Raw genomic sequence first — 19,085 nt, forward strand, 5'->3', positions numbered from 1 at the left:
ACTTGCATACCATAATTTTTCAGATATTCCACAAATGTTCTCCAATCTTTAATAACCCCCCTCCTTGGTTACTTACTACACCATTTCGGCACAAGTCATCAGTTTAATCAGCCACTCTTCCTTGGTTGGTTTCTCTTCAGATCGTATAAATATTTCACCACTCCTCTGATAATATTGACAAGTCGGCATGCTCATATCTGATCAAGTCCTGGATGGCCACTGTTGTCCGTCCCCCTGCCAATAGCTCAGCCAGAATTCTGCAGCAGCACCTTCAGGTTCAACAGGTTGATGATAGGACAGACAAGATGCCCATGGAGAGGAGAGGAACAGGAAAGGTCCAGCTTTATTTCTGCTCAACTGTTGTTTAATTGTCCCGCCTTATAGTTAAAGCTATGGTTTTTCCAGTAGTGATGTATAGAAGTGAGAGCTGGACCATAAAGAAGGCTGATCACCGAAGAATCGATGCTTTTGACTTATGGTGCTGGAGGAGACTCTTGAGAGTCCCATGGACTGCAAGAAGATCAAACCGATCCATTCTTAAGGAAATCAGCCCTGAGTGCTCACTGGAAGGACAGATCGTGAAGCTGAGACTCCAATACTTTGGCCACCTCATGAGAAGAGAAGACTCCCTGGAAAAGACCCTGATGTTGGGAAAGATGGAGGGCACAAGGAGAAGGGGACGACAGAGGACGAGATGGTTGGACAGTGTTCTCAAAGCTACCAGCATGAGTTTGACTAAACTGCGGGAGGCGGTGGAAGACAGGAGTGCTCTGGTCCATGGGGTCACAAAGAGTCAGATACGACTAAACGACTAAACAACAACAACACCTTTGTTATGATGATACTGACTACATAATGTGCTGCAGCAACGACGTTTGACTGAAGAAAAACGTTATTGCAAACCACTTTCTCCGCATCAGTAATAGAACTCAGAACAAACATGAGCCTTGGGAATTAATTGGAAAACACAATTTGCTGTTAAGTCATTGATCGAGAAGTAGAGTAGTGTTTCCTCTTTGGAAGTTAATCAGACACTCAAAAGGAGTACTCTGGGAAGCTCTTCAAAATGTATGTGCAAAGATAGCTGCCCCACCCCACCTCAAGCACATTATCAATATATTTTAACTCTGAATTTCCATTAATTATTAAAAGATATTCAGACAAGCCAAGCAGATATTCTAAAATGCACACTTCAAATATTTCCCACCTAAAATAAAAAAAGCTTGAAAAATGGATGGTGCTGTCCATTAGGAGGCTGCTTCCATGGACCAGGAATATTGATGGCAAGAGTACTAATGATTGGGATTTTGGACTTCGATTGCTAGGATTGTGCTGTTCCACAAGCAGAATGTACCAGAAAATGGTACCGCAAAGCAGATGCTGTGCTTGGGATTTCAACTCAGTTGCTGCATGCATGGAACAAGGTCCACTTAAGCAATGGGACTTCCTTTACTCCCCCCTCCATGTGTCCTATATATCTGCTTTGGAGGGTTGATGGGAAACCCATAACATGGTGTGTTGTGCTTTGTTTTGTTTTGTTTTGCTTTGTGTGTAGAGAGAGGAGGAAGGGGGAAAGTCTCAGAGAAGGAAAGCAGAGGGTAAAGTACACATGCGCCAGAGATTCATGTATACAACACTTCACTGGGCAACAATTTTTTACTTTTGAATGTTGTCTAGATTTCTACAACTGATTTAGGGTATTTTTGCACTGCTGAATCAGGAAATGGCATCTGTTTCTCTCCATCAGGTAAGGTTTACTGTAAACTGAATGGTGGGCATTGATAAAGGTAAGTACACGTAAATTGCATGTTGCTTCACCATTTTTCAAACTTCAGGGCTTGAACTTCTGTTTCTTGGAACTCCTGGAATGCTCAGCGGCAGGGAGGTCTCTCTTCAGAGTCCAACAGTAGTCAGCCATCATGACTGCGTCCCAGCGACCCTGAGACCTGGTCTCCATCTCTTTCATGTCCTGATGGAATCTCTCCCCCTGCTTGTCACTCATTGAACCCAGGTTCTCAGGAAACTGGTCCATATGTGAATATAGGTAGTGCATCTTGACGCTCATGTTGCAGCCCAGGTTTCTGAAAGCAGTCAGCATGTTGTTGACAAGGGCTGCGTAGTTTCTGGCCTTATTGTTGCCAAGGAAGTTCTTCACTACCAGAACAAATGCCTTCCATGCTTCCAGTTCCACTTCTTTCATTGAGTTTCCGAACTCTGGATCTCTGATGAGCTGACGGATCTGAGGACCATCAAAGATGCCAGCTTTCAACTTCTCCATGGTCAATCCTAGAAAAGCCTGGCACAATTAAGTGAAGCAGTCACCATCCTTGTCCAGAGCCTTGGTGAACTGCTTGATTAAGCCGAGCTTGATGTGCAGCGGTGGGAAGAGCATTCTGTCTCTGTCCACCAGAGGGTCGTTGATGACGTTCCTTTTTTTGCAAGGCACCAATTCCTCCCGCACAGGCCACTCCTTCTTCGTGTAATGCTGAACACGGTCCCTACTATCCCACATGCACAGAAAACATGGGTACTTGGTGAAGCCAGACTGTTGTCCCAACAAAAAGTTCACCATCTCCAGGTCAACACAAATAAACCACTTATGCTGATCATAACCAATTTTCTCCAGCACATACTTCACCACTTCATAGTTCTCCTTCAGTGTACTCAAGTGAGCCAGGGGTATAGAGGCAAACAGGTTGCCGTTGTGTAGCAGAACACATTTCAGTGATCGCTTGCTGCTGTCAGTGAACAGTCTCCAATCTTTGGGTTCGTACTGTGGCACTCCAAGCTTGAGCAGAAGCTGCGCAATATCTGCACAGTACACCAAGTCCTTCTTTTCCGAGAAAAAACGGAGGTACTCTTGATGCCTGTTGCGGAAGAAGCTGATGCGAGCACTGTCAGGGAGGAGGTTTTTTCCCTTCAATCTGGATGCCAACAGTTCGGCAGAGTCCTTTGACAAGCTGAGGTCGTGAATTAGATCATTCAACTCCTTTTGGGAAAATGGATGTGGAGCATCATCTTCAAGAACCACTTCTTCTTCTTCATGTCCTTCAACACTGGAGGCATCTTCGTCACTAATGTCAGGAAGTTCTCAGAAGATAGGCACTGGAATTTCATCACAATGAGCTACAGGACGACGTGCTGATTGAAGATCAGGATTTACTTAGTTTTGATCCCCCAACTTTATGCTTTGCCGCACCAATTTATGGAAGATTTCGAGGTTTTATGACTTCAAACTGATCCCTTTTTGACATAATCACCCAGAACTTTCGGACCTGAATACTTCTTGTCATTAAAATAATCATTTCCAATCAAAACAATTATTCAACATGGCATTTTACCCCCACCAACTTCTTCTAAAATGCTCCACACAAGCTTACATGTGAACAAAAACATAAAAAAGACATGTGGCCATAGCTCAAAAACTTGACCTGATTGAGCAAAACCAATGTGATTTTTGGATTCAGCGCATCAGATTCGTCCAAAATCAACTGAAAAAACGCAGACAACAAATTTGTTGTTGACCAGTGAATACATCTGAATCAGGCCAAAGTCCGCTTCTAGATGCTCTGCAAGATACCACATCCTCGAGAGAGGGAGGAAGGGATCTGTTTCTATTCCTATGCTCCATTTTCACCTGGTAGAAGAGCATAGGATCAGTCATTTGCCTTAATCCTAAACACATTTACTTGGAATTAACTTCCATTGATCTAAATAGAACTTAATTCCCAGTAGGTGTGCTTAGGATCAGGTTATTATCTCACTTGGCTATAATCCATCAACTCAGTCCAGCTCACTCGAGCAGTCGCTGGTACAGTGGTAAGTCGGGTTACGAACTTAATTCGTTCCAGAGGTCCATTCTTAACTCGAAACTGTTCTTAACCTGAGGTGCGCTTTCGCTAATGGGGCCTCCCACTGCCACCACCATGCAATTTCCTTTCTCATCTTGGGGCAAAGTTCTTAACCCGAGGTACTACTTCCAGGTTAGCGGAGTCTATAACCCGAAGTGTTTGTAACCTGAAGCATTTGTAACCCAAGGTACCACTGTACTGGGCAAGGAAAGAATGAGAGAGCGAGAAACTACAAGTATCCTGCAGGGACTTATATTACTACAGGCTTGAGTTTGCACAAATTGTTCCCGTGTCAAAAATGATACGAAATAAAAATTCAGCTGCTCTAATGTTTTCACCACACACACACACACACACACACACACACACTTCACTACTAACCAGAGATGGTAGGTTGCCCATGAAGTTATAGAAAGAAAGAAATAATGCACACATACACACATAGCAAAAACATTTTTTCCCTGCGAGTGAGAATGACATGTGATGCGAGAGTAGAAGCAGCTTCTGTCATAACAAAAGGAATATGTTATTATTTATTGGACAAACATGAGTACATAGATCTGGGATTACAATATTGGGCGGCAAATGCCATACAGGATTTTATAAATATTGCAGGAAGATAACACTGAATTTATTCTACGATAAATAGTTCCAAAACTCATATCTTGCAAAGGAGAATTGGTACTTGCTTTCTGTTTGGCTGCACTTGATCCAGCTCCCGTTGAATTTCAAACAAGGAGCAGTCCACTATACATGACCTTGAACCTGACCTTCAAAGAGTCATCACAGATCACAAGAGACTAGCCTAATGCAAGCAGGAGGAGAAGGGGAAAAAACTGGACAATAGAGAGTTAGGTGCAACATATTGGACTCTGCTGCTGAAGCAGAATAGTTTTTTGTAAGCAGCCATTATTATAACTGGAACCTGACCAAGCTGCGGGGGGCAGTGGAGGACAGGAGTGCCTGGCGTTCTCTGGTCCATGGGGTCACGAAGAGTCGGACACGACTAAACGACTAAACAACAACAACAACAAAGTCTCATTTAATTTTCAGTTTTAATTTTTTATTTTTAAATCATTTATTCATTCATTCATTCATTCATTCATTCATTCATTGAATTTATATACCTCCTTATACCCGGGGGTTTCAGGGCAGTTCACAGAATAAAGCCCCCAGCCAATTTACCTACATCCATAAGATGAACCACGGCTGGCTAGATTTCGATGCAGTTGTTCAGTAAGAAGGAAACCCACTGCTGGCTTCCAGTTTTCTGTCCAGAGTGCAATAGGTATGGGTTGAATATGCTAATTGGATTTAATAGAGCTGAGCCAAAAGGCTTTTTGTTTGGATAATTCTTGAAATGCAAAAGGTGTGCTTTCAACCTCCACAACTCCAATATTGTCTCTTCTTCTTCTTCTTCTTCTTCTTCTTCTTCTTCTTCTTCTTCTTCTTCTTTTGTCAAAGGTGCAGAGACTAGAAAGAAGTGAGAGGAGAAAAGCACCACAAAGCTAGTTTTTAAGGCCACTTGTGCAGCCCCCTAAACTAGCCCACAGAATTCAGGAAAGTCCTTGAGCTGTGGGGGTAAAAGAACCATCCCATCTGCAACCATTGAGAAGCTCTCCAACCAGACTGCTTAGATGGACTCTCTGTAAGCCCCTTCCTGCTCATGTGACTGACAATGGTTCCATCCAAGCCTCACACCCATCTGCCTTCTTGACCAGTAGAGCTGCCTTTCTTAGAAACAAACTCCAGCTGCTTCAGTAAACTCAAACATGAACCGCTTTATTGAAGTATAATAGACAGGGAACCCTGCTTTCTCCTAGGCTGGAGAAACCCAGCCAGATGGGCAGGGTATTATTATTATTATTATTATTATTATTATTATTATTAGCCCCCAAGCCCACATTGGCTTCCTCTTTCCACACACTTCTACAGGAAGTTCCCCTTTCAAGCACTTCCTCTCAAAACAGGAACTAACTGTATACACACCTTTAGTCATACTGGCTGCATGGAATGCTTGCAGATAATCTAGGTCCAGCCTTGATTTCAATGGTGTCGTGCAAATATACAACAGCTTGATACTTGACTTGATCAGGACCTTTGTTTTTCAGATAGCTGTTCAAAGAAATACCACCCATTTCATTTACTTTTATTTTTCACTTTGTGAAAGCAGGAGCCTCCAGATGTTGCTGAACCATGACCCCCCAACAGCATGGTCAATAGTCAGGGATGATGGGACTTGTAGTCCAGCATTCTGAAGGAGGGCCACAGCTTCCACGAGTGGTCAACAACATTCAGATTGGGCACAGCTGATCACGTGTCTCTTCCTTTATACAGAATCACTGCCAGATGAATTGCAGTTTTTGGTCTGGACTGTTCTTAGTGTTGTTATGTAGTTTCTTCAAAAACCCAACTTTTTAACTAGAAAAGATTATTATTATTATTATTTTTAAATCATTTTAGCACTAAGTTGGCTGATTCTGGCTGCAAGTCAAATCTGACACTACACAGCAGAGGAAAGAGAGACTGCCGTGCTCATCTTTTTAGTTTTGTCAGTGTAAGGGAATGCTGGACATTACACAACCTGGGAGGCTGCAGACTAAGCAAAGGCTCCTGGACCTCATTATCTTCACCTCTTTTGCTTGGAATGTACAAGTAATCCTATGGCAATGGTTGAGCTAATTGGACTCTGAGAGGATGAAAATCAATTAGAAGAAGACTGGACAGCCCAGTGTTATTGTTTTTTCCTAGCTATCCGTGGAGGTAAACTACAACAGGAAATCCAGATAATACTCAGCAGGCTAATGTACACACATAACACTCCCAGGTACTGTAATTTTTCATGCTTTGGGGGCTGGTGATTTTCATTAGGAGAGATAAATGGCTGGGGATGGTAGTAAAGAAAATTTTGGTTACACTTTAGCTGAACTTCTCTTTATTGATATTTATTTGTGAGCAGCTTAATAGCTTGCTTTATTGCCGTTTAGAATCACATTAAGCAGGCAGAGGGGTACATCCTACCCAAGCACGGCATATCTGCGTGCTGTAATTTACTCGTAAGTATTATTAATACAACTCAACATGAAATTGATAGGAGTGCCATCGAAGAACGCATGTAATATTAATAAAGCGCCGCGAAAAGGCATATTGGTTTAATGCAAGAGATGTTACAGCATACAGCATCTTTAGAAAAATAAGGGGAAATGTGCTTTATTTAACATGGCACAAACTTCTTAGTATATAAATACAGAGAATGGGGAAAACCCACCCAAAGCTAAATTCTTTTAAGGCTGCAATCTTGTATGCACATACCTGAAAGTCAGTCCCATTGAACTCATTGGAACTTACCTCTGAGTAGACATGCAGAAATAAGGTTGTGTTGTACAGCTGCCATCCTAAACACAGTTGCTAGGGAGGAGACTATACTGAACCGAGTGGGACATACTTACTTCTGAGTAGACACGCTTAGACACTGCACATTGCATGGATTACAATGGGATATAATTAAGTCTTTAGTCCTATACCTGCATACCGAAGAGTAAGGACTGCAGAGCTCAGTGGGACTTTTGAGTAGAGAAATCTTTGAGGCATAAAGTGTTTTAACTTTGCAGGGATTGTTTCCACCATGTTCAAACTTCAAACTTACTGATACTATCTTACTTCCTACAACGTAGATGTCAGAAGCAGAGACAGACAAAGTGAAAATTAGAACAACACCGAGCTTTGAAAATGACCAGCAAAATACTTCAACGTTGTTGAAAGAAGGTGAGTTGTACTGTTTATCACTGGAAATACTTCCTAATAACAGTAATACTCCACAAGTCTAATTCAACAGTGGTTAACTCCTAACTCCACAGCCGTGGCAAGTGCATTTTGCTTATTCTGGGGCTTGGCCTAAAGTTTAGAGAGTCCTGTTTTTCAGTAATCAAATTTTTAATTCTGAGTAAAAAAAAAAAAAAAATCTAAGGAAAGTTTCAGGTGCCCCATTGGAAGTGGGCCTAGTTTCTAGATATAGTGATATAAATTTTAGCCATAGGTGCCACTCATCAGTCAAAATGAATTTTTGAAGCATCTGACATAAAGTAAGGATGCAGGAAAGAGAAATGCTATCTGCGAAATTATGCTTGGCAAAAGTTTATGGCTGGAATGCAAATAATGACATTAAAATATTTAATGGAAGATAGCTGCATGTCTTGGTGGCATTTGGTTTGCTGTTGCTCAGATTCATTTGAAAAATACATTAGAATTAGAAGGAGCAAAGGAGAAGAACATGTTTTGTCTCAAAAATACGCAATGTTTCGACATAGCTGCATGTTGTTCTCACATCTGCATGATAATGGAAACAACAGAGTTTTAAACTGTGGCTGCCAAAAGACTAACACATTTAGTCTGAGAGGATGACAGCGCTATCCTGGTTGTAAACTGCAGGCAGCAGCATTGAACGTTCATGGTGCACATAGTATGAAAACGTCTTTTGTCTATGAAAAGTGATGCCACGATGTATTTATTTATTTCCAGTATGCAGGGCCAGATTTCGGTTTGATGAGGCCCTAAGCTACTGAAGGTAGTGGGGTCCTTTATATAGCAGGTGGGGCCCATTACTTACATCGTAGGAGCCTACACAATACAAAATACTGTTGCTGTATGTTGGCTTTATTTGTTTTTTATCTTATATTTTGGAAATGTACGTCTAGGTTTTTTTTTCCTTTGAATTTTTTCAAGAGAGTGGGGCCCTAAGCTATAGCTTGTTTAGCTTATATGTAAATCCGGCACCGCCAGAATGTATAGACTGCCTTTCACCGTAGACAAAGTCTAGTCTTCAAAATGCTACAGGTCTCTCTTGTTTTTGCTACAGTGGCATTAGCGCAATTACTCCTGTGCAATAGGTATACTAACTAAGAGAGCAACTCCCATTATCTTTGCTACTGGAGGGGGAATAGCATTTGGTGGAGGGGCCTGCCCACCGGCAGGGGACTCCACCACTGTAGGGGCTTTCACTGTGCCAATGGGAAGTGCAGCACATGGGAATCTGCTACTGATGGTGCCCCAAAACAGGTCAGTAAGGTTATAATATTGAACTAAGACCTGGGAGACCAGGGTTCAGATCTCCACTCAGCCATAAAGCTCACAAAGTAACCTTTGGTCAGCCATTGTTTGCCAGCCTAACCTACCACATAGGTAATTGTGGAGGTGTAGAACCATGTATGCCACCTTGAACTCCTTTGAACTGTTGGTCCCCCACCCTTGATGAATGTATTAGCACTGCAGATCAGAGTGGTCATCAGTAACACGTAGCTGTTTTCAGTTTGCTTAGTTTGTAACATGAAATGTGCAGTGTACCAGAGTTTCTTACCTGGAAGGTTTTCCTGGATGCCTACAGAGGCTGATTTGGGCTTACTGGTCTTGAAACACATATGACTTGTTTTAGGAACATACTGAATAAGAGATTGGTCCATCCAGATCTTCAGGGTTTCAGATAGGGGATGTATCCAGGCCTACAAGGAGATGCTGGTGATTGGACCTGGGACTATCTGCATAAACGGCAGATGCTCCACCTCTAAGCTTTGGCTGTTCTCATAGTTCTGTGGTGTGATGGGAAAGGGAGATGTAGTTCTGGCTTCTCTATAGACAGCAAGCTACCAGTCATCAATGTGAAGGCAGGGATAGAACCAGACGATTTGGGGCACTGGGTGTGTTAGGAAGCAACTAGCAGAAAGATGAACAGGATTCCCCTCTCTGCTGCCCCAATGTTTTATTAATGGTTTTTATGTTTATTTATTTGTGCTCCACACCACTTAAAAATATTAGTTTTCAGGTCTCTCAGCAAAAAGAGTGAGTTGCATAGTAGAACCTGATCCTGTCTGCAAAAGCAAGAAAGCAGTATGTTCTTTTAGCATCCAGTTTTAAAGGAAAGTTATTTTTATTCCTGGTTTTGTATTGATTACTTGTGCCTTCTAAAAACAACAACCGTGAACCACACAGTGGAAGAAATATGCCATAAAGATATGGCGTAGTAGCTCTCTTTATATAGTGCCTTGCGCCCTCAGAGCTTCATTTTGCAAAATAATACGTTATGTGCTGCGAGTGCCGTCATTGTGTGCACTAGTAAGAGGTTGTGATCTTTATAATGTATCCATTAAGTGTTTATTGGCTATAATGCGGGCTTGACTATGCTACCACTCAGTGGATTTGTAACTGGCTGACTGACCGAACCCAAAGGGTGCTCATCAATGGTTCCTCTTCATCCTGGAGAAGAGTGACTAGTGGGGTGCCACAGGGTTCTGTCTTGGGCCCGGTCTTATTCAACATCTTTATCAACGACTTGGATGATGGACTCAAGGGCATCCTGATCAAATTTGCAGATGACACCAAACTGGGAGGGGTGGCTAACACCCCAGAGGACAGGATCACACTTCAAAACGACCTTGACGGATTAGAGAACTGGGCCAAAACAAACAAGATGAATTTTAACAGGGAGAAATGTAAAGTATTGCACTTGGGCAAAAAAAATGAGAGGCACAAATACTAGATGGGTGACACCTGGCTTGAGAGCAGTACATGTGAAAAGGATCTAGGAGTCTTGGTTGACCACAAACTTGACATGAGCCAACAGTGTGACACGGCAGCTAAAAAAGCCAATGCAATTCTGGGCTGCATCAATAGGAGTCTAGCATCTAGATCAAGGGAAGTAATAGTGCCACTGTATTCTGCTCTGGTCAGACCTCACCTGGAGTACTGTGTCCAGTTCTGGGCACCACAGTTCAAGAAAGACACTGACAAACTGGAACGTGTCCAGAGGAGGGCAACCAAAATGGTCAAAGGCCTGGAAACGATGCCTTATGAGGAACGGCTTAGGGAGCTGGGCATGTTTAGCCTGGAGAAGAGGAGGTTAAGGGGTGATATGATAGCCATGTTCAAATATATAAAAGGATGTCACATAGAGGAGGGAGAAAGGTTGTTTTCTGCTGCTCCAGAGAAGCGGACACAGAGCAATGGATCCAAACTACAAGAAAGAAGATTCCACCTAAACATTAGGAAGAACTTCCTGACAGTAAGAGCTGTTTGACAGTGGAATTTGCTGCCAAGGAGTGTGGTGGAGTCTCCTTCTTTGGAGGTCATTAAGCAGAGGCTTGACAACCATATGTCAGGAGTGCTCTGATGGTGTTTCCTGCTTGGCAGGGGGTTGGACTCGATGGCCCTTGTGGTCTCTTCCAACTCTATGAGTCTATGATTCTATAATTCTAGGTCATAACCCGCTTCATTCGTGGAGGAAATGCTGAGCCGAAGACAGAGCCATGCACTTTTTGAGGAGGTTGTTTGATATTTGATTCCAGTAGCATCAGCCCCTGGAAGAAGAAGGAGAAGGAGAAGGAGCCACAAATGTAGGACATGATCCAGCCAAGGTTAAGCCCTTTGAATTCCCATCAGCACAAGCTGCTGTTGCTGGAAGAGCAGATTTTAAATGGGGGAAATTATAGAGACTAGGTGTTTTGCAGTCCGTCTCTTAACAAAGCATTGGCATATGTTATTCCAGGAGCAAGCAAAGTGTTCCCTTCCAGATGTTGTAGGAATACAACTACCATAAACCCCAGCTACCATGACTAATGGCCAGGGATTATGGAGGTTATAGTCCAACCACACTTGGAAGGCACCCCATGCTATTTTAAAGGAGGGCATGCAGTAGAAAATTTAGGAGGACCTGTAGCGTTGGGATTTTTACATATGAACACCAGAAGCTGTCTCATCATTGGTCCATCTAGCTCAATAAGACAATGACTCTTTCCCAGCCGTACGGGGAGATTCTGGGGATTGAACCTGTGACTTTCTACATGCAATGTAGATGCTCTGCCACTGAGCTATGACCCTTCCTGACAAAATGTGGTGACCTGTGGACACTGTTGGAGCTTTTTGGAAAGTATGTGTGTGCATGCAGCCAGTCATTCAGAGGAAAGAGCCAGGTCTCTCCCCCATTTTAAACCAGCTTGCTTTTTTAGTTAACTGAAGTTTGGAGCAGAGATGTATTTTAGCAAAAGATTGCTAGTGGCAGAGTTACTTATACATGGGGGCATCAGGTAAAATATTTAAACCACAAGTTGTGTAACCTTAGGTGACTCCTCTCCACTTTAAAGAGCAGGGCAAAATGTGACCGAAAAGTGATGATGCCAATCCCAGAGGGCTAAAATCTCTGGAAGATGCCTTGTCAGCTTCGGGCCTATGATCAAGTGAATTAATCAATGCAACCCTTCCTTTAAGTTGTAAAAAAGCAGATTTAAAGACTCCCTTCCAGTGGGCACAGAGTCTATCAAATGTAGCATACTTCCAGCTTGCTGCTATTAATTGCAGTTTTATAAGCTGAGTGGCTCTTGAACTCTGAAATGCAATCTCCTGGGAAGGGAAGGATTTCAAATGCACTCAGAGAAACAATGTTACAGTAACTAGGGAGGTGTAGGAAATGCTTCTGTTAGGACAGCACCAGCCAGACAGCTGTGCTGTCCATCCTGATAATTTCCCAATACTGGTTGTCTATTTTAAATAATGTTTCATTCTTAAAACTCTTTTGACTCCATCTAACTCTCACTGACCCCTGCCCACCTAGCAGTTTGAAAGCACGTCAAAGTGCAAGTAGATAAATAGGTACCACTCCGGCGGGAAGGTAAACGGCGTTTCCGTGCGCTGCTCTGGTTCGCCAGAAGCAGCTTAATCATGCTGGCCACATGAACCGGAAGCTGCATGCTGGCTCCTTTGGCCAATAAAGCGAGAAGAACGTCGCAACCGGTCAGGGGTCCCTTTATCTTTACCTTTAACACTCACTGAACAGCTCAGGAATTACAGCATGGGTAGGGAACCATCAGGACTCTCCCCAGGCTGCACTTTCTCCTCAGCCACCTCTTTTGTGCTTTTGCATGGCTGGAACATGCATTGGATGTGAGGAATTCAAATATGCTACTATTTATGTGATTGGAGAACATTTAGCTTGTTAAGTCTATGTCTGATGAAGCAGCATATAAACTGCTGCCAGAAAATCAAAATAACAATAATCCTACCTTCTGAAAATGTCAAGTAATGCTAAATAACAACAACAACAACAACAACAACAACAACAACAACAACAACAACAACTTCAAGTACTTGGCAATCATTTTTAATGATTTCTATGCAATTTTACACACAATTTATTTACCAAGCAAAACTAAATTATATTAATCTGACCAAAATATCTCTCGAATTCCTAAGTCATGTTACAACTTCATCGCACCCCTCCATTTGGGAATTTGAAAGTTGAATAATTCAACATGCCCTACTGTCACATGCCCCCTAAATTTGCTCTGGGCTTCTCCCCAACCACCTTGAGCAGATTGGTGGAGGGTGGGAGCGCATGGGCGTAAGGCAAGCAGAGACAAAGCAGAAGTTCTGTTGCACAAATAGAAATCCCTACACTTGCTTTTTTGGTTATACTGCCCATAGATTCTTGTGTTTCCCTTTTCTTTCCATTTCCCAGGCTCTGCTAAATTTCTCTGCTTTGTGTGTGTGTTTTTTTTTAGAAATGCAAAAAGGCCACCATAGTGCCTCCACCCTCCCCACTCCTGATCAGGTTCAGTGCTCCAGGGTACAGATGGGGATTTAGCTAGCCCACTTGCCATGGTTCCAGACCCTGGGATCAGACTCCCCTCTTTGTGGCTAGGAACCAGTGGGAGGGGGGATTCCCCTCGGGGCCAGCCCTACAGGGAACACTTCTGCAAGGAGTGCGCATGGCCACTACCCCTCTGGCCCAAAGACAACTCAACTCCATAGGAACAAGCCTCTGCTACGAATGACTGGGCCCTTTTAAAATGATATGCATTACATAGTGATACACATCTCAGCTACTGAGATGGAGCTGTAGCTCCTATATAAGGCTCAGTCCTGAAAGGAACTGCTTCTGAAGCAACATCTGGGCTCTCTTCTCATGCCTGAACCTTGCATGGAGCTGTTCATTGTGCTTTTCTCTGGCCTTGCCTCACCTCAGCTTGCATCAAAACACCATCTAAGCTCCCATTTTCAAAAACATTTGGCCCTTTCCAAATCTTTAACCTTCCTTAGTAATCTTGCCATTTCCAGCAGAACAAGGAACCAGAGGAGGCCTGAAATAATTAATCTTCCCAGTAGAATATTTCTGTTACAACTGAGAATTTCACACAGGTTCCCTGATATTACCTGTTACAACTTTTTTTAAATGGTAGGCTTGGATAGTAAGATATGGGAGGAAGTTTGGAGAAGGAAATTTTCTCCTCCCGCCCACATTGTGAAAGATTCTTCACATGCATGGCAGTAGCGGTTAGGATGACGCTTAACTGACCTCCCAACACCAGCATTGCTGAGGCCTACTGGGAGGAGCCAGGGATGTGAGTGGTGCTGTGGTCTAAACCACTGAGCCAAAAGGTTGGTGGTTCGAATACCCGCAATGGGGTGAGCTCCCATTGCTCTGTCCCAGCTCCTGCTACCCTAGCAGTTTGAAAGCACACCAGTGCAAGGAGATAAATAGGTACCACTGTGGCGGGAAGGTAAAAGGCTTTTCAGTGTGCTCTGGTTTCTACCAAGGTGTTCCATTGTGCCAGAAGCAGTTTAGTCCTGCTGGCCACATGACCCGGGAAGCTGTCTGTGGACAAACGCCAGCTCCCTCGGCCTGAAAAGTGAGATGAGTGCTGCAACTCCATAGTTGCCTTTGACTGGACTTCACTGTCCAGGGGTTGTTTACCTTTTACCTTACTGGAAGGAAGATGGGGAGGTCAGAGTGGCGACAATGCCACTGACTGCTACTGTACTCCGACATAGCTGCACCCCATTCCACATCGTTCAGGAGACACTTTTAGGAGGCTTGTGGGGCAGGGAAGGAGATTAAAAACATCTCTCTGTACACTTATCAAGCTGTAGTACTTAGAAGATTATACACTGCAACTAAGTGAAGGATCAACCAACATTTACAGACACAGTATTTTCAGAATTGGCAGAGATGAGGCTTAAAAGTTGGTTTTTTTCTTTTCAGGATGGGAAATTGGGATGAAATAGACCACATACCACTATGGGAGCAATGTGTGATTCAAAGCTGCTGATGCTACTATTTTGTCACTTTTGACGTGGAAGCATCCCAAAGCAACTTGTGATCTAAGAAGACAAACAGCAAGTAAACAAATATAGGGACAAAAGTAAAAGAAGAACCTGAAATTGACACACATACATACACACACACACACACACACAGAGAGAGAGAGAGAGAGAGAGAGAGAGAGAGAGAGAGAAGATCACAAAAAAGACAAGGGAAGTAGTAGTTGGGTGTTTTGGGCTTCTCTAGCCAATTTTTTTCTTAAAGGCCTCATGGCTGACAATGCATCTTTGTACTAATTACTAGCACAAATTAGACTTCACTTCAGCTTTGCTGGAAAATCCCTGCAAGCAGTTTGAATAGGAAGGGGAACACTTTCTTTCGACGTTGATGGAATGGCTCAGGTGCCAAGTTTCTTCTGCTAGATTCCAGAGATTACTTAGTGGAGACAGGAACACAATTTAGCAGTGTTGCCGCATCTATAATTAAGAGGTAAATTTGTAGCCTGGCTTCTTATATTATTTAATCATGAATTACTCTCTAGACTATAAATAATAAAGATGATATTAATCTCTTACCATTAAAACAAACCAGTCTGAAATAAAACTCCTGTGTGTTTGTGTTGTGTGAGAGTGAACTTTTGCATGAGACTCTGATGCTGACTCAGTCCAAATCTAACCAAACACAGGTGAGGTGGCACCATCATGCCCACCACATGGTGGCGGTAAATAGAACTTACTTCACTGGCACTGTTGCACCTGCAAGTAGCCGTCCAGCAGAGCTTTTTTCAGTGGCACATGGCCTTTTGTCATCTAGCTAAAAGAGCATTGTTCTGACACCCTGGGAGGCCTACTGTAACAACTTTGTGAGGCATAAAACCACTCAGATTCAGACAGAGCTGGATGTCACAGTTAGAGCTAGCCATATGGCTGAATGGGTGGGTCCAGGGAGGAACTGAATGGAGAAGAGGGAGCTACCATCTGTCTTGAATGAGGCAGTGCTGTGTCCTCTCCTTAAGATGACTCCCCAGGATATTAACAACAACAACTTCTTCTTCTTCTTCTTCTTCTTCTTCTTCTTCTTCTTCTTCTTCTTCTTCTTCTTCTTCTTCTTCCATATAACCTGTCCACCTCACTGGGTTACCCCAGCCACTCTGGGTATCTTCCAATAAAATATGTAAACCATGTAAAAATACTGAAATGTGGCTGCTTGTAAGGGAATGCAGCTGATAAATGTTCCCTGCCCCTGCACTGCAGAGAACCATAGCTGTACTTTTGCTGGTCTGTGCCCAAAGTTGGGGGACAGCCTATCGAGTACAGTACAGTTCACTGTTGTTGTGCAAAGCCCGCCTGTGCTTATAATTTGGCAGCAACTGAAGTCCTGGCTTGACTTATGCACTGCTTTCCATATGTTCCTGCCTGGGCTTTGTAATACGCTTTATACCGGAGAACATTTCATTCACAAAATAGGTGCAGCAGTAGAACCACAACCCAGGAGTGCACACTTTCTCACAGGCTGCTAGGGGCCATGCCCCAGAGGGGACCTCTGGTAGGGCTGTGATGCACTAGTTTTTAACCATCATATCTTAAAGTACAACCATGTAAAAATAAATAAAGTTGAAAACTAAGCAGTGGTTTTTCAGTATGACGCAGCAGCATTACTTGAATTAGGCCAATTTACCACTTATGATAGCAGTAATGGGACTAAAAGCCAATAAAAGTGGTCTGTTAGTTCAGAGATTGGCTTTTATGGCTTACTCCAAATATTATCAAGCGAATCAAAAGCTGTCATCATAGTGTCTAAAAAGCCTTCATACCTTGTAAGCAAACAGTGTGACTTTGACAAATAATCATTAATATGCCTGCGTGACGCCAAAGCCGAGAAGAAGGAATAAAGGGAAAACCTGATATTTCACTTTACGTAAGTCATTAAAATAATTTTAACTAGATTTCAAATGAAACAGTTTTATGTGTAAAATGACTTAATTTGTACCTTTCCGTCCCATTGTATATAATACTCAGACAGTGGAAAATGTCTGGGCCCCAGAGCAACAAAATGGGTACTTCGATATCCCTTATAGTATCACTGCCAATTCTGGAAAACGCAGCAGGCACTACTGACAGAGCCCTTTTACAGTGACAATGCAGCATAAACAATATTAATGCATGAAGTTTTGTACCTTGCAGATAGTGGCTGCGACAGGGAGAATTGCAGGCACACCCCTTCCTCTTTGCTGTTTAGGGACAGCAATGTCTTCCCCCAATACCCTTCCTCTGCTTATTTTTCCAAGTACCTACATTCTTCATTCTTCCTTCCCTATTAGGGATGGAAAGATGTGTCCATTTTCACTCCTTCAGTTCCTCCTCCCCTTCACACACACTTCATCCCTTCCCTTCTCAAGCTTTGGGGGTTTCACCGGTCAGCTTGGTTTTGTTTTGGAATCTAGGAAGGAATCTGATTTGCCCCCTAATGTCCTGTTAATGGTACAATTTGACTCGGAAATGTGAGCACTTTCGCCACTTCCCTCCAATTAGCCTATATATATATATATATATATATATATATATATATATTGCATTTTCAAAACCAAGCAATTAGCCTTGTAATACAGGATATGCAGAGAGCCGATGCGCTCTTCTAAAATACTGCCACTTCTCTTTCCATTGTTCTACTGCGCATTACTTTCCTCAGATTTCTCCATCAGCCGAAGTTTTGACACTAATGTAATACTTGAAAATATTTTCCATTTTTCATATTGATATTTTTGACCCGTGTGCTCTGCATTTATTAATGGCAAGTTCCCTTCCTCAAGACATTGTGATAATGGACTGAGAAATATATGCTTGTTATCCTTAAAAGAAGTGCCAGCTTTAATGGATGAGAAAAATCTGAATATGAGGGGTTTGGAGTTTGGCAACACAACCTTTTTCAGAGTTTCATTGCCCCCCTCCCCAGTTTCCCAAATCCTTTTGTTGACACTAAATTCAAACATTGCTATAGGGAGGGAAGGAGAACTTTCAGCTCCAGGTGTTGCAAGACTCCAGTTCCTATTATCCCTGAGCTGGCTGTGAGCTGGACCTGGCAGCCATTGTAATTTCCCACAATTCCATGGACTGGCACTATGTCAGGGGCATAGTTTAGAAATGTAAATGGCTGACACAAACACCAGATACTGGATTGGCTTCAAGGCAAATCCCAGTACTGGTAGAACTGGCTGGGGTTAGGGGGCCTGGCAGTTGCCAGAGGCTGGTATTGAGAGTGGGCTCCATAGCTGTGTGAGCTCAGAATGGGATAATACCATCTTTAGTTCCCTGAGCTCATTGGAAGGAGGGAGACCTACAGATGTGTGAAAAAATTGTCCTAAATAAGCTAATTTTAAGTACATGCACATGATCCTATATATGTTTGCTGTTTCCTCTTTTAGCTGCTTATTCATATTATAATTTGCTAGAATACAAGAAGCTTTACAAATAAATAATTGCAGCAAGTGATTAAGGAAGCAGTTTGAACCAGGTCCCCACCAATGCCATGTACACATGTTCTCTCCTTCCTTTCTCTCCAACAAATAGATGTTTTAAGTAGTTTTAATAGTATCCCTTTAATATTGCCATCAAAATTCACCAGAGTTCAAGAGCAGAGCAAATTTACATCTGTTTAAATAATGGACTTGACATTGATATTACATCACAGCTATTTTAAATATAATCATTCTTCATAACACCACCTTCCATGTCACTGCTCGCAAAGAAAGGGCTTGATCCTGCTTCCATCAAAGTCAACAGCAAATCCCCCCCTTTCGCTTCATCAAGAAAGGGATTGAGCACTAAATGTGAGATGCAAAACTGGCCTTGCGTTGACTCTTTGGGCTTGACATTGTTCACTGATGCACTCAGCGATGTTAATTCCCTCCACTTCACTTCAAGAATTACTGGATGGATTTCTATGCTTTGTATTATTTAGCCATTGAATCAAATGATCACTATGGTCTTTCTTCCATCTGTAAAAACACGCAAAGCCACATATATTATTGAGATTCTCTGGGGAGGAAAGGCTAATCGAGTGCAGAGCTTTGTGTTTGCTGGACTTGGGGTGGATTATTCTGGTGCCGTTCCGATGCCCTGTTTCCTGGACTGCCTCTCGCTTCAGACTTGGCA

The 19,085-nt window shown here is 42.8% G+C and overlaps 1 protein-coding gene across 1 annotated transcript in view; it reads left to right on the forward strand.

Moving 5' to 3' along the window:
• Window positions 1–7,320: 7,320 nt before the first annotated feature.
• The window catches only part of MDFIC2 (MyoD family inhibitor domain containing 2), a gene marked incomplete at its 3' end in the record, with an annotated part of 37,172 nt that continues 25,407 nt past the window's right edge, over window positions 7,321–19,085 (forward strand). The window contains exons 1-2 of the mRNA XM_079964130.1: window positions 7,321–7,389; window positions 7,526–7,658. Coding sequence (XP_079820256.1) covers window positions 7,526–7,658 — 133 coding nt within the window. The 5' untranslated portion in view covers window positions 7,321–7,389. The remainder of the gene's footprint in view (window positions 7,390–7,525; window positions 7,659–19,085) is intronic.

This window comes from Podarcis cretensis, assembly GCF_951804945.1.
Source record: "Podarcis cretensis genome assembly, chromosome: 2".
NCBI classification, from domain to species: Eukaryota; Metazoa; Chordata; class Lepidosauria; order Squamata; family Lacertidae; genus Podarcis; species Podarcis cretensis.